Source organism: Nomascus leucogenys, chromosome 4, assembly GCF_006542625.1.
Source record: "Nomascus leucogenys isolate Asia chromosome 4, Asia_NLE_v1, whole genome shotgun sequence".
NCBI lineage: Eukaryota > Metazoa > Chordata > Mammalia > Primates > Hylobatidae > Nomascus > Nomascus leucogenys.
The window spans coordinates 843972-857416 of record NC_044384.1 but is presented as its reverse complement, the minus strand read 5'-3'; the positions used below and the strand labels follow the sequence as shown (position 1 = coordinate 857416).

Genomic DNA, 13445 nt, shown 5'->3' with positions numbered 1-13445 from the left:
ACGGTATCACTTCCCGTTAGGGGCGGGTCTGAAGATCAGTAGTAACATGTGAACGAATGTACAGAGCTCCTTTCGCACCTGCAGAACACGGCCAGTCCTCCAGCGGGTGCGCCTTCTGTGGTGAGCACCTCTCAGACCTGGATAGGTCTCTGTCTCCTAGGGGAATGCCAAGGTGTGTGCTTCTCAGACATAGGAAACGTTAGCTATTGGGTTTCAGTGATGTTTAAACAGTTGTAACAGGCAGGGAAATGAGAGGTTAAAACCACATTGAAAACGCATCTTGCACTGCCATTTTATTGCTTTTTAATGTATTTCTTATTCGTTTGCTAACCCCTTGAAATATCCTGGTATCTCCTTTAATCTGTCCTTTATTTTCTTTATTACTGTTTTGGAACAGGTATAGGCAGAGTATCTTTTGGAGCTTTCTTAGGTAGGTAAAGTTATCATTTCTTTCAAAAGTGTAGAAATTTAGCCAAACAATATTGATACTTAACTAATAAGAAAAATAAACCTTCCTCTAATTCAGTGTTCCTCACGAACTCTCTGATGTCACATAAGCTGGTGGCCATGTGCTTGCTCGGCTAGTCGTGGGCTGAGTGCTGTTGGCTTGCCTGTTCAGGGGATTGGTGGCCCCGAGTGAGGGGAAGGGGCCGGGCATCCTGCCATCTGCTGAGGATTGCAAGAGCCCCTAAAACATGTTTGCCTTTTCAGTTGTAAGGGCTGAGCTCCTGGAAAACACTTCCAGGGTCTTCAGAAAATGAGTACGCACAGACTTAGGGCTTCCTCTTCATACAGAGATCCAGCGCTTCCCTCTGTCATTTATTTCACAAAGGCCTCTAACTCTGCTCCATAGATCTTTTTATCCCATCCGGCAGCAGTCTAAAGGGATTCCCACTATATGTAGATTTGAAGTATGTAAATATCCAGTTTCTCACCTGCCTCTTTTCATGAGGAATTCAAGTAGCCTAGTCATTAGCAGCACAGCTTGGTCGTGGTGAGTAGATGGTTCTGTGGAGATGCTGGGAGGGTGAGAGGCGAGAACATTCTCTGGGTGGGCCGGGCTCAGAGCCTCTAAGAGCAGACCTGTCTGAGTATTTGTGTTGCAGATGGAACTGCCAGCTGCCCTCTGTTGCCCCCAGCCCCTCATAAAGTCAGCTCTACCTTAAAAAAAAAAAAAAAAACACAAAACGGCTAGCCTAGATCGTCCAAACAAATCCCACAGGTTAGGTGAGCTGGTGTCTCTTCCCTAAACACCACAACTAGTACTTCGGTGCCTTCACAAATTCTGCCACAGAGCATTGTCCACCCATTCAGTGGTGTTTGGTGACATTAGTCATCTGCAACCTTTTTTTTTTTTTTTTTTTTTTTTTTGAGACAAAGTCTCACTCACGTTACCCAGGCTGGAGTGCACTGGCGCAATCTTGGCTCACTACAACCTCTACCTCCTGAGTAGCTGAGTTGAAGTGATTCTCCTGCCTCAGCCTATTGAGTAGCTGGGATTACAGGTGCCTGCCACCACACGAGGGTAATTTTTGTATTTTTAGTAGAGACAAGGTTTCCCCATGTTTCCCCATGTTGGCCAGGCTGGTCTCAAACTCCTGACCTCAGGTGATCCACCCACCTCAGCCTCCCAAAGTGCTGGGATTACAGGCGTGAGCCACCATGGCCAGCCTACAACCTTTTTTTTTTTTTTTTTTTTTGAGATGGAGTCTCACTCTGTCCCCAGGCTGGAGTGCAGTGCGTGATCTGAGCTCACTGCAACCTCTGCCTCCCGGGTTCAAGCAATTCTCCTGCCTCTATCTCCCTGGTAGCTGGGATTACAAGTGTCCACCACCATGCCCGGCTAATGTTTTGTTGTCTTTTTTGTAGAGATGAGGTTTCCCTATGTTGGCCAGGCAGGTCTCGAACTCCTGACCTCAAGTGATCCGTCTGCCTTGGCCTCCCAAAGTGCTGGGATTATAGGCATGAGCCACCGCACCCAGCCTGCAATCTATAATGCTTTGGTTTTGTTTTTTCCATTAAAAGAAGAAGGAATTATGCCCGGTATGCAGGTCAAACAATTCTGCAGTCAAGAAAACCTGAGATTTGGAGCCGGGCGCCTGTAAATGCACAGTGATGTTTCCATGGCAAGCTTAGACCATCCAGTGGCCTGGCCAGGTCTGTGGCTGTGGCCTTGAGGGCCCAGGGCTTCTTGGTCAGCTCTTACCTTTTTCTCTGTTTCCTGCCAACAGATGTTGCCTTTATCACCACCGTGACCTTCCTGTGGAAAGTGTCGGCCATCACCGTGGTCAGCTGCCTCCCGCTGTACGTCCTCAAGTACCTGAGGCGCAAGCTCTCTCCTCCCAGCTACTGCAAGCTGGCCTCCTAAGGGGCTGTGCACCCCTGGCAGGCTGGCCCCAGCACCTTCTGCCCTTCCCAGCACCTTCTGCCCTTGCCAGTGAATGCAGGGTTTGCCATTGCTACCAAGCAAGCACCACGAGAAAGGCAGGGTACACCAGGCGAGCCCAGGGCACAGATGCTGGGACGGCCTCTCCCTCTCAGTGTGGGGACGTCACCCCTGCCAGGCGAGCCCAGGGCACAGATGCTGGGACAGCCTCTCCCTCTCAGTGTGGGGCTTCACCCCTGCTTTTCTTTCTTCTTTTGTATTGTTTGTCAAAATTGTATTTCCGTATTGACGCAGCTTGAGTTTCTACTGAAAATGAGCCCAAATTATTTCGCTATTACTGTAAAGGGTTTATCTTACTCTGGCATTCTGAAAATTAGAATGAAAGTTTAATTTCTGCAGTTCCCTAACATTCAAATTCTTTCTTTGATGTTATAACACAAAGTCATTCCTACTCAAATGTAATAAAATTGAGGCTCCACGGAGGCCCGTGTCCACATCAGCTGCAGCTCCCGCTCAGATAGACGGCCTGCCCCACGGCCTGCCCTTTGCTGAAGACACCCTCGCTTTATACTCACATTTCGATTTTCAGTAAAAACAGTCAAGTTACTGAGTTCTCACATAAAGAGCTCTTCTCCTCACACACTCTAAAGACAAGTTGCATAAACAGTGGCATTTCCGAACACAATTCCATTGCGGCCAGCAATGTGAATCATTGCCCAGAGACTTTGCTGCTAGCACGCATGTCCTTCCCATCCTTTTCATATTTGCAAAATCACACTCGAACACCATTTCTATATGTAGAAATCAGCTGTCCTGTAAAACTCACATCCCTTAAGATGGCCCATGTGCCTGGTCATGGGCTTCCGATTTTATTTGGCTGGAAACATGCAGCGACTGAGGTGGATGAAAGCCTGTGCGGCTGCCACGCTACATTCATGGTGTCGCCCAGCCAGACCCCTCGCTTCTGGGAAGCTGGAGAGGTCTTTGGGGCCAGGAGTTCGTCTTCTCAGCTGTGTCCTGTGCCTGGGGTGTTCCTCGAAACCGGTGTGTTGTGCCGTCATCTGCAGCCATGCCTGTTCTTGGAGGCCTCAGCAGAAGTTTGTCAAACACCAGGCCTCTTGTCTCCAAGGAGAGTTTCTCCGTATTTTCCACGCAGGCGGCAGCCTCCGCCAGGAGTTTCACCTGTTCATTTCCTTCCGCGTCGTTTCCCATCAAGGTGGGCCCCGTCACCTGAAATCCTGGCAGAGCTGTGTGCGTGGGGTTCCAAGGGCGTTTCACCAACCAGCGGAGGGGCTGCCCAGCACCCACCCGCCGTTCCCCGCAGCTTTTCAGAGGAGAAAATAGCCACAGAGAGCAATAAAGCTGCCTTTCTTCCCGATACCGCATCAGCGCCTTTTGAATGGAATTCCTCGGCCGTCATCTGTGCTCGAGCATTGCCAATTTCCAGAGGGGCCTGGCCCTGCGAGGGCGCGGTTTCCTGCGTTCCCACAAGGTGTCGCTGGCGTCCGCTCGGTGATGGCGCGTGTGGTCGCTGCCGGAGGCTGCCTGGGAGTTTCCCTTCTGTGCACGGAGTCGGTGTCGCCTGGAAGTCACGTCCTGGCTGGGGCTGACTTGGATTTCACCTGTCTTTATCGCTTCTGCTGGAGCAGTTTGCGTTAGGAGCATTGGGACGGTAGAAATCTTAAGTCCACAGTCAGCAGCTCAGAAGATCAGGTCGCACACTCAGGCCTCGAGGGTGGAGGCCAAATGCAAATCAGAGGGTGCTCCCCCGTGCACCTTTAAAAATAAGCCACCTGTGAAACTAATAGAATAATAACATTGTAGATAACCTCAGAAAAGCTGAACCCCTGAGCCTTTGGGAATAACACAGCAATAGAGCTTTCAGATACGGAAACGACCAGTCTTAGATCAGTTGGATCCTGATTGGCAGACAGTTGAAGATTTGTCTCAAGAAATCGAGATGTATTAAGGGCAGGTAGAGACTGGAGGAGGAAGGCTCTTTTCCTCCATAAACGAAAGTCACCCCCTGCGGGGGCTGCTGCTGTGAGGGTTACATGAGATGGACAGGGCGTTCCCAGCAGACGATGGGCTTGCAGCGAGGCAATCAGAACGGGGTCTGTGACACGGATTTTCTGCTAGATTAAAGAAAATAATAGCCCACTAAAGGGTCATTAGGTCGGCATTAGACCTAGTTCCAGCTCCAGTTCAGGAGCCAGCTCAGCTCAGGCGAGGGGTCGAGAGGCTGTGTTTCCACCTGCTTGCGGCGTAAAAAACCTCATCGCTTTTTAGGTTCTGGACCTGTGTCAGCCCTAGAAGTTCTGAGCCAGCCGTACAGCCCCAGAGGCCTTCAGGAGGGCGCCCAGCCTGGGGAGAGCATTGTGCGTGTGTGGAGTCGGCGGTGCTGCGTGAGGAGGAGCCCCTTCCTCCCTTCTGCGTGTGACGGGCAGCGTCCCTGAGAGTCCAGTGCTGCGCTGGCCCCGTGTTTCTAGGTTTCCATGTAGAGGCGTGACCCTCGGTCCTGTCCGCGGCCCGAAATAGCTGGTCGCAGGGAGGTGAGTGCTGCGGAAGAACCAGCAGGGCCCGCAGCCTCGGGAGACTCTAGGGGAGGTTGAAGCCGAGGCCAGGAAGATACAAGCAAAGCCTGTCATCAGAGCAGCTCATGCTCAGACCTGAGACTGGGGCCTGGTGCTCTGGGGGGACGAGAGCAGAGTGCTAGCCGCTCAGCAGGGGCAGGCGAGGATTCGCCACTGTTTTCCATCGTCTCATCCGATTCCAGGTCAGTGACAGCCATGCCTCCAGGGCCGCACTGCGTTTCCGGAGCCCATAAGTCTGTACCCCCGATGGCCGCCACCAGTGCCTTCCTCTCCTGTGAGGGCCCAGCAGAGAAACTGGTAGCAAGACCCCGACAGTGGACCAAACAAGCTGGCCTTACCTCCCTTCTGTGATAGTCATGGGCAGGCCCAGATGCACCCTCCCTAGGGTCGGGGACTCCGCTGGGGTCAGCACCTCCAAGGGCCCCCCCGGTACAGCTGAGCAAACCCCTTGGTCCCACTCAGCAGCAGTCCCCCAGGCCCCCCGCAGTTCCCCAGTCCCCTGCACAGGGCCAGACTCAGCCTCTGGGCACCGCCCTCGGGCCTGTGTGTCCCTTTACAAAGATGCCTCATTCTGGAGACTTCCAGGTTAGTTGCAGAAATCATGCAGAAACCACGGAGCTCGCACAGCAAACCGCCCCCTACCCACCCCGCTTCCCCAGCACATATGTCCTGGGCCGTGGAGGGGACACCAGGCCCCCCTTCCTGGTCCTGCCACTGCAGATGGGTGTCATTTCAGGCGGTTCCAGAAGGGGGAGCCAGAAGCCACGAAATGGCACCTGCGAGGCCACCTGGGCCGACATCCCAGCTCTGGCTCGGATTTTGGGGGTTAGAGAAGCTGATGGCTTGGGGATTCCTCCGAATATGGTGTCCTGTTGAGCGCCAACAAGCAATCCCTGAAACGGCGTCCCCAAGAAGGCCAGTATGCTCTAGCTGAAGAGTTTCCAACCGTCCCACGGGCACTTGTACAGAGGAGGCATTACTTGTGTCTGGATGGGAATCGTATCCCCTGCGGAGGGCTGCAGGGCAGCCTGAACTCCCAGCGCCCATCCCAGGTGCCAGTTCGCCGCTAGGGTGGGCCTTGGGACCACGGCCAAGCAGAAGCCCAGGAGGAAAGGGGTGCTCCTGGCAGTTCTGCCAAGTCCTAAATGCTCACTGCTAATGACAGGATTTTCCAAAATGGATTGTCCTGCGCCTGTGGGCCTAGAAGGGAATCCAAAAATCCTCCAGCCCCACCTCCACCTGGGTCCTGAGAGTTCTGGGGCCGGAAGGCTCCGGGCGCTGAGCTCATTGGCGCTGGGGGTGGATGTCGCCCTGGCTGTGGCCCAAGATGCGAACAGAAGCATCGGGGTCTGGATCTAGAAAGATGGGTTAGCACAGGCATCGTTTGGATTCTAACAGACCATGTCCTAGAAAAGATACAACGTGGCCTTTGGAATATTCGTCCCTCGTTAAGGAAGAGAGGAAGGCGCTGAGATCAGGCGTCGCTGCAAGTCAGAAATCTAGATTCTTCGGTGAAGTCTCCGTTTTAAAATTGGACTCCCAGCACTTGTTGGTGTCATTGGGTTGCCTGGGATACTGTGTGGGACAGCCAAGGGGGACCATCTGCCGTGGCCTGTTCCCCGGGGAGACGGCGCGGGACAGCCGAGGGGGACCGTCTGCCGTGGCCTGTTCCCCCGTCACCGCAAAGCCCAGCAGTAGTCAGCCTCAGACCTTCTTCTTGTCCTGAGAGGCCCTCTCACAGCTTGCCTCAGTTTCTCCCTGGGACCAAGCACAGCTGTGTTTGAGGGCGGGAAGCCAGCAGGGCTCTTGCCCTGGAGTAATGGGATGTCATGATTCCCAGTGATCTCCTTGAGAAGACCTTTCCTCAGAGGCTGCGTTGCTAGCCTCGTGCAGAACAACCCGCGGCCCTGTAGACCCTGTGTTCCTTTCTCGGTGCATCCTGCTGCGGTGAGGCCTGGGAGGATGAGGACTCCTGACCTCCCCCATGGGCCCCCGGAAAAGACGAACAAAACGAGGGCAGTCCCAAGTGTGCCCCTCCTCTCCCACCTGTAGCTGCCCCGGGCCAGGCTGTGCAGAAGAGCTCGGGCCAGAAGGAGCTGCCCCACCAGCTTCCATTGCAGGTGCCCTCTGCCCTCAGGGACACTTTTAATTGTCTGCATTTGGGTTTGTCTGTGATGGGTCCAGTTGTCCCTCAGAAGGTGTAAACCTAACGTTCACTGTCTGTAGGTGCTGGGGAGAAAATGCTGCCCATTCTAAATGAAGGTTTGTTCCTGTGCCCACACCGTGCATCCAGCACAATTGCAGGAAGCGCTCCGCCAGGAGGAGGAGAGTCTGAGAGCTCCCAAGTTCTCCCCAAAATAGCTCGGGCGTCCATGCACAACCTCTGGGCTCTGGGACTGCCCCCTTCACTTCCATAGGCAATGGGGAGCCCCATGCAGACAGCGTGGGTTAACCGGGGTCCTGGGCCACATGTTGATGCCAACTCCCAGGCACAGATGCTCGTGCGGAGCCTGCAGGGCCGGTGGTCAGGGGCTGTGAGTGCCCAGTCCAGGATGCACCAGGCTTCCCGGGACCTCACCCTGCTCCTCTCCTGCTGACCCACCAGGATGCACCAGGCTCCCCGGCCACCCCGCCCTGCTCCTGTCCACCCTGCTCCTGTCCCACTGCCCTGTGTCCTCTTGACCTGAGCCTCGGCTTGTCCAGCTGGGGCCGTCCAGGTGGGAGTGACTGTCTATGACGAGAATGAGAGAGAACTGGGTCCATAGGACAGGAGCAGGGGGCCAGTACGGGGATGTCACAGCTACGGTCCCCTCGCCAGGGGCACTGGCTGTCTCTGGCTCTGCCTGTTTCTGGGAACCACCTGGACTGATGCCAGCCATGGCCCCCTGTGAAAATTCTTGCTGCGTCCTCTGGTCTCTGTGCCTTCACCTGAGGACAGGGCCCTCCCCTTGGCCTCCTTGAGTCCCCCACTAATTTGTGACAAAATGAGAAGAAACAAAAGGCTTGCAGTAAGAGGAGGGCAGGGCGGGCCGGGAGAGAATCGGGCCCTGGGCTGCGCTTTCATCACTCGGCTCTCAGCTCTCAGTGACCTGGGGACTGGGAGCCTAGACCCATCGTGGGGACTGTGCAGGGGGCCCAGCCGGGGGCAGGGGGTGTGCAGGGGGCCCAGCCGGGGGCAGGGGGTGTGCAGGGGGCCCAGCCGGGGGCAGGGGGTGTGCAGGGGGCCCAGCCGGGGGCAGGGGGTGTGCAGGGGGCCAGCGGGGGCAGGGGGTGTGCAGGGGGCCCAGCCGGGGGCAGGGGGTGTGCAGGGGGCAACTGTGCCAGGGAACCAGCAGAGACGTGGCTAACAGTACAGCCTGGCTAAGAACTGTGGGGCTGTGCACTTAGGGAACCCCAGCAGCCCTGACACTGACTCACGGGGCCGGTTGAGCAGGGAGGTGCCGGCAGCAGGTGAGTCGTGGGGCCTGGGGACCAAAGCCACCCTCCCTGGCTGTGCGGGGTGGGAGACCTTGCAGGGCTGGGGCACAGGGAACCTGAAATGCGGAACCCTAAGCACGGTCCGCGTTGGAAAAGCCCGTCCTGGGCTGGTCTGGGCATCCTGATCCTGGGTCATGCCCACCTGCACCCGTGGGGGCTGCAGCCTCTCCTCTGGGGCCCGGCTCGGTTGCCTCGGTCCTTCCAGGCCCTCCCCAGACCCTGCCCAGTCCACAGGCCACCCATGGGTTCTGAAACACCCCTCAGTGTGGACTCATGGAGACAGGCCATCCCCTGCAGCCCTTCCCAGAGCCTGCAGCCCCGGCCCCACACGAGTTCTCAGGAGCACTGCACGGCAGCAGTGACAGGGAGGTGCCCGCCCCACTGCAGGTTGCCCAGAGCTCACGGCCACCCAGATCATGCACCGGGGTACCTGCAGGCGTGTTGGTCCCAGGTGTCCAGGCTGGCTGGTTACTCAGCTGCACACCTCTGCAGCCCTGTGACAGTCACAGGAGGGGAGACCCCGACCTGCAGCCCCCCTGGCAGGCCACCCTCCAGGCCTAGGCCAGACCCATGGCAAAGGTGGGGGCACCCTGCCCCCCTCTGCCCCAGCATCCTATGAGGACTGAAAACCTGAGAACACAGGAGTGGTGAGGGAGGTCCCTCAGCGGTGACCAGACACCACACCTGCCAGGGGGAGAGAGAGAGGGACAGAGACAGAAGAGAGATGGGGAGAGAGAGAGACAGGAGAGACACGGGGAGAGACAGAGGAGGAGACGGGGAGAAAGGGAGAGACACAATCCTTGTCCCTGAGGCACCCTGGGGACCCCAACGGGGCCACCTGCAGGGACCCCAGGCTCCATCCACCAAGAAGGGGCGTGTGGGAGAGCACCAGGAAGACCGCAGCCCCCAGGAAGCTGCACACACAGTCACCGCGCCATTGGAGAGAGCAGAAAGCAGGGCTGGAAGAGCTGCCTGCCCACCACCGGTGCTCACAGCAGCCAAAGGAGAAGGCCACTCAAGTGTCCGTGGACAGAGGAGGGACCCGCAATGGGGCCCAGCCCATCCACAGAGATGTGAGTCAGCCTTAACACGGAAGGAATTCAGACACGGGCCACGCTGCAGATATGCCTTGAGGACGTTGTGCCGAGCTGAAGACGGCAGGCACAGAAGGACAAGCCCCATGCCAGTCCACTCATTGGAGGCCCCGGAGTTGTCAGATCCGTGGAGACAGAGAGCAGGTGGCGGCCAGGGCTGGGAGCGAGGAAAGTCCATGTTTCACAGGCAGAGCTTCAGTTTGGGAAGATGAGAAAGCTCTGGAGATGGATGGTGGAGATGTTTGCACAACGTGAATGCACTTTAAAAAATGGTTGAGATGGTAAATTTTATGTTATGGCTATTTTACCACAATTAACGCCCAAAGGGACTATCCAAACGGGGCAGGGCCAGCCGAGCCTCAGGTGCAGGTGCTGGGCAGCTCTGCTGGGCATTGACCCGCGGCCCCACCCCCATCCTTGCTCCCGGCCTGCAGTGGCCACCTCGGTGTTGAGGGTTCATGTGCCCTTGCACTTTGGCAGACACCGCTTCCTGTCTCTCAGAAGAAGCAAGGCCCCGACCAGTTTATAAAGAGCGCCTGTCTTCTCCGGCACCAGACCACCCCAGCCCGGCATCTTGGTGAGTGAAGTGTAATGAGCCAGAATTGCAGGATCAAGTTTTGCTTGAAACTCACTCCGGTTCAAAACTTAATGGAAAAAATGCTAGCAAAACTTGTTTAGAGCTTTATTGAACCAAAACACTTTAAAAACAGTTTAGGAAGCTCAGTGAACCCAGGCCGTGGCCCAGCCCCACGCTTCACCCAGGCCGTGGCCCAGCCCCACGCTTCACCCAGGCCGTGGCCCGGCCCCACGCTTCGTCCAGGCCGTGGCCCAGTCTCACGCTTCATCTAGGGCGGGTTCCGTTCCCTCAAGCAGATCTTGGGAATCCCAGACCGGAGCCTGAGGCTGAGCAGCCAGGCCACACCACCAGGGCCTGCCTCATCGCCCCACAGTCAGGAATGCTGTGCACACGCATCAAAAGGAGAGTCTCTGAGCATCACAAAGGAAAATAGAAAGCGCAGCCTCACTGCCCAAGGCCGGGGCAGAGATGACTTGCCTTGTGTTGCTGCCTAATTAAACAGATTTGGGTAAACCAAGTAGTTTAAAGAAAAATGTTGGAATATTGCCATTTGAAAACTATTATTATTTTGCAAGAGGAAAACAATTGTGAGTTCACAGGCACAAACCCAAACTCTTGCCAGAAACTAAAAATGTGATTTATTTACCTCTCGACCAGCGTTAGCGAAAAGAGCAGGCCTGCAGGATCAGGAGGCGGCTCTGGGCCCTCCTGCCTCAGCCCTCCGGCACCGTGAGAGTGACAGCCACTGCTTGTCCTGCGAAGTGCAGAACAGAGAAGAGGCTCCAAAGCACAGAGCACCTCTGCCCTGGGCTTTGCACACATTCCTGACTTCTTAAGACGCAGCTGTGCAGGACCATTGCATCTCCGTGAAGCTGTCCTCATTGGCCTCAGGCTGACCCGGGCCCCTGGCACTCGAGGGCCAGGGAAGGGGTCGCGTCTCCCTGGGACACACATGTGGCATCCTTTCCCCGCCCCCGTGCACACCAGTGGAGTGTCCGCTCAGCCATGTTTGTGCTTTCTAAGAGAAATCCAGGTTTAATGGGGACATTTTTCTTGCCTAGCGTGGTGTGTGAGGCCCAGATGGCTGCAGCAGCTGTGCCGGGCTGGCCCGGCCTCCTCACCGGGAGCTTCCCTCTGGCTGGAGTTGCTGTTTCATCTGCCTCTATCCCTGCAGCCCCACTCTGTGGAGGAAGCGAGGGCCCTGTTCAGCCGTGGCCTTCCTGTGAACTAGGCCTCCTTCAGGCGCAAGTGACAGAATCCACATTAAACTCGATTGAGCAGAAAAGGGAAGTTGCTTCCTCATCAGGGTGAAGACCCCAGGGGCAGGCTCTTAGGTCCCACTAGATGCAGGGGTTCAAGCAGGGCATGGAATCGGCCTCTGGAGTCCCTGTCTCCGCGGCAGCCCCGGGGTCCACAGCTTCCCCAGGAGGGCGCTCTGCAGGCCCCGACTTCAGAGGAAGAGAACGCCGTTCCCTGTGGCTGTGGGGCAGCAGCAGGCGCACTTCCCTGGCCTTGGGTGGGCTATGCCCCTGCATGGGCTATGGCGGGAGTGGAGACATTCCCGTGATCCCCCTGGAGTTTAGGCCAGGCAGTGGAGGTCCTCAAGCAAAGGTCATCCCACAGGGAGTGCTCTGTCCAGCAGGAGTGCCCTGAGTATGGGGCCCACGTCAGGGCACTGGCCTGGAAGGGAGCGTCTTAGTGGAGGCACAGGTGCACTGCGAGTGCTGCCAGGCCTCCTGAGAGGGGACACGCATTCTAGGAAAGGCCACAGCGCACTGTGACAGGCGTGGTATCCTAGAAGGAATGAAAAACACTGCCCGGCCGGGCACAATGGCTCACGCCTGTAATCCCAGCACTTTGGGAGGCTGAGGCGGGTGGATCACGAGGTCAGGAGATTGAGACCAGTCTGACCAACATGGTGAAACCCTGTCTCTACTGAAAATAAAACAATTAGCCAGGTGCAGTGGTGGGCACCTGTAATCCCAGCTACTCGGGAGGCTGAGGCAGGAGAACTGCTTGAACCCGGGAGGCAGAGGTTGCAGTAGCTGAGATTGTGCCATTGCACTCCAGCCTGGGCAACAGAGCAAGACTCCATCTCAAAAAAAAAAAGAAAGAAAGAAAGAAAACCACTGCCCTTTGAGTTGGTTTCCTGGGCTGCCATCACAAATGACCACAAACTGGGTGGCTTGAATGGCAGAAACGTGTCCTCAGTTCTGGAGGCCAGAAGGCACAGTTGGGGGTCAGCATGGCCAGGTGCCCTCTGGAACCTGCCACAGAGGTCCCTTCCCTTCCTCTTCCAGCTCATGGTAGCCCCAGGTGCTCCTTGGCTCATGGAGCCATCATTCCAGTCTCTGCCTCTGTCAGCTCACCACATTCCCCTTGTCTGTCTTCTCCTCCTGTGAGGGCACCAGTCATCATTGGGGTCCCCTTAATTGACACCATCTTAACTAGTTACAACTGCAGAGATGCCACTTACCAAATTAGGTCTCATTCCCAGAGACCAGGGGACTTCAATGAATCGTTTTGGAGGACGCAGTTCAATTCACAACAGCGTTGTTCTGAAATAATGATTAAGCTGTCTTGAGCCATTAGCAGGTGCCTCTCATTGATCTACCCTGAGAGGTGAAGGCTGTTACTATTGGCTCCCGTAGGTGTACCAGGAACTGGAATCCAAACTCGGGCTGTGGGCAAGTGGCTTCTCACAGGAGAGCTGATGTGCTCTGTGAACCCATCCCCAGAAAACTGGTGAAGTTAAAAACCCCCAGCCATTGACAGTCTCTGGAAATGGTCCTAAGGACACACAGCAAGTGAAGACATATCTATTGAAAGAGACCTGATTTTTTTTTAAAAAATCACCTTTACTAGGAAAGGTGAATGTATTTGGTATTTGAACCAAAGCCACTCCCTCCTCCCCTCCTCCTGCCACTCTGGCAGGTCTGCTGCAGCTGAGGACACAGACGGGTGGGGGAGAGTGACTCTGGGAGGGTCGGATGTCGGTGTTTCTCATCCTGCCCCATCTGCCTGTTGCTGGGGCTGCTAGGTCCTGGGGAGTCTGGTGGAGGGGTGGGGGCTCCCTTCTGCGTGGTCCCCACACTCATGGGTGGGAGGCTGGGCCTTGGGTGTGGCTCACTGAGAAGACAGGGTGCGACTACCCTTGCCCCCGCTGACAGGGCAGTGATTCCAGGCCAGGAGAGGCCTGTGGGGTCTCAGGATGCTGCCCCGGTCGGCACTCAACTCCTGGAGATGGAGGCGTCAGTCACACTGAGGCTCTGCACTGTCCCCATCCCCAGCTCCAGAGCATTGGCTCAGAGATTTTG

General features: G+C 56.2%; 1 protein-coding gene across 4 annotated transcripts in view; it reads left to right on the top strand.

Moving 5' to 3' along the window:
* The window catches only part of ATP9B (ATPase phospholipid transporting 9B (putative)), a 302366-nt gene extending 299357 nt beyond the window's left edge, over positions 1 to 3009 (top strand). For 2 of the 4 annotated variants that reach the window (XM_030810246.1, XM_030810245.1), the window contains 2 exons: positions 398 to 430; positions 2232 to 2368. In XM_030810246.1, coding sequence (XP_030666106.1) covers positions 398 to 430; positions 2232 to 2368 — 170 coding nt within the window. Of the gene's footprint in view, positions 1 to 397; positions 431 to 2231 lie in introns of all 4 variants that reach the window. The other 2 variants (XM_030810244.1, XM_003280182.4) reach the window with 2 other exon arrangements.
* The last annotated feature ends 10436 nt before the right edge of the window (positions 3010 to 13445 follow it).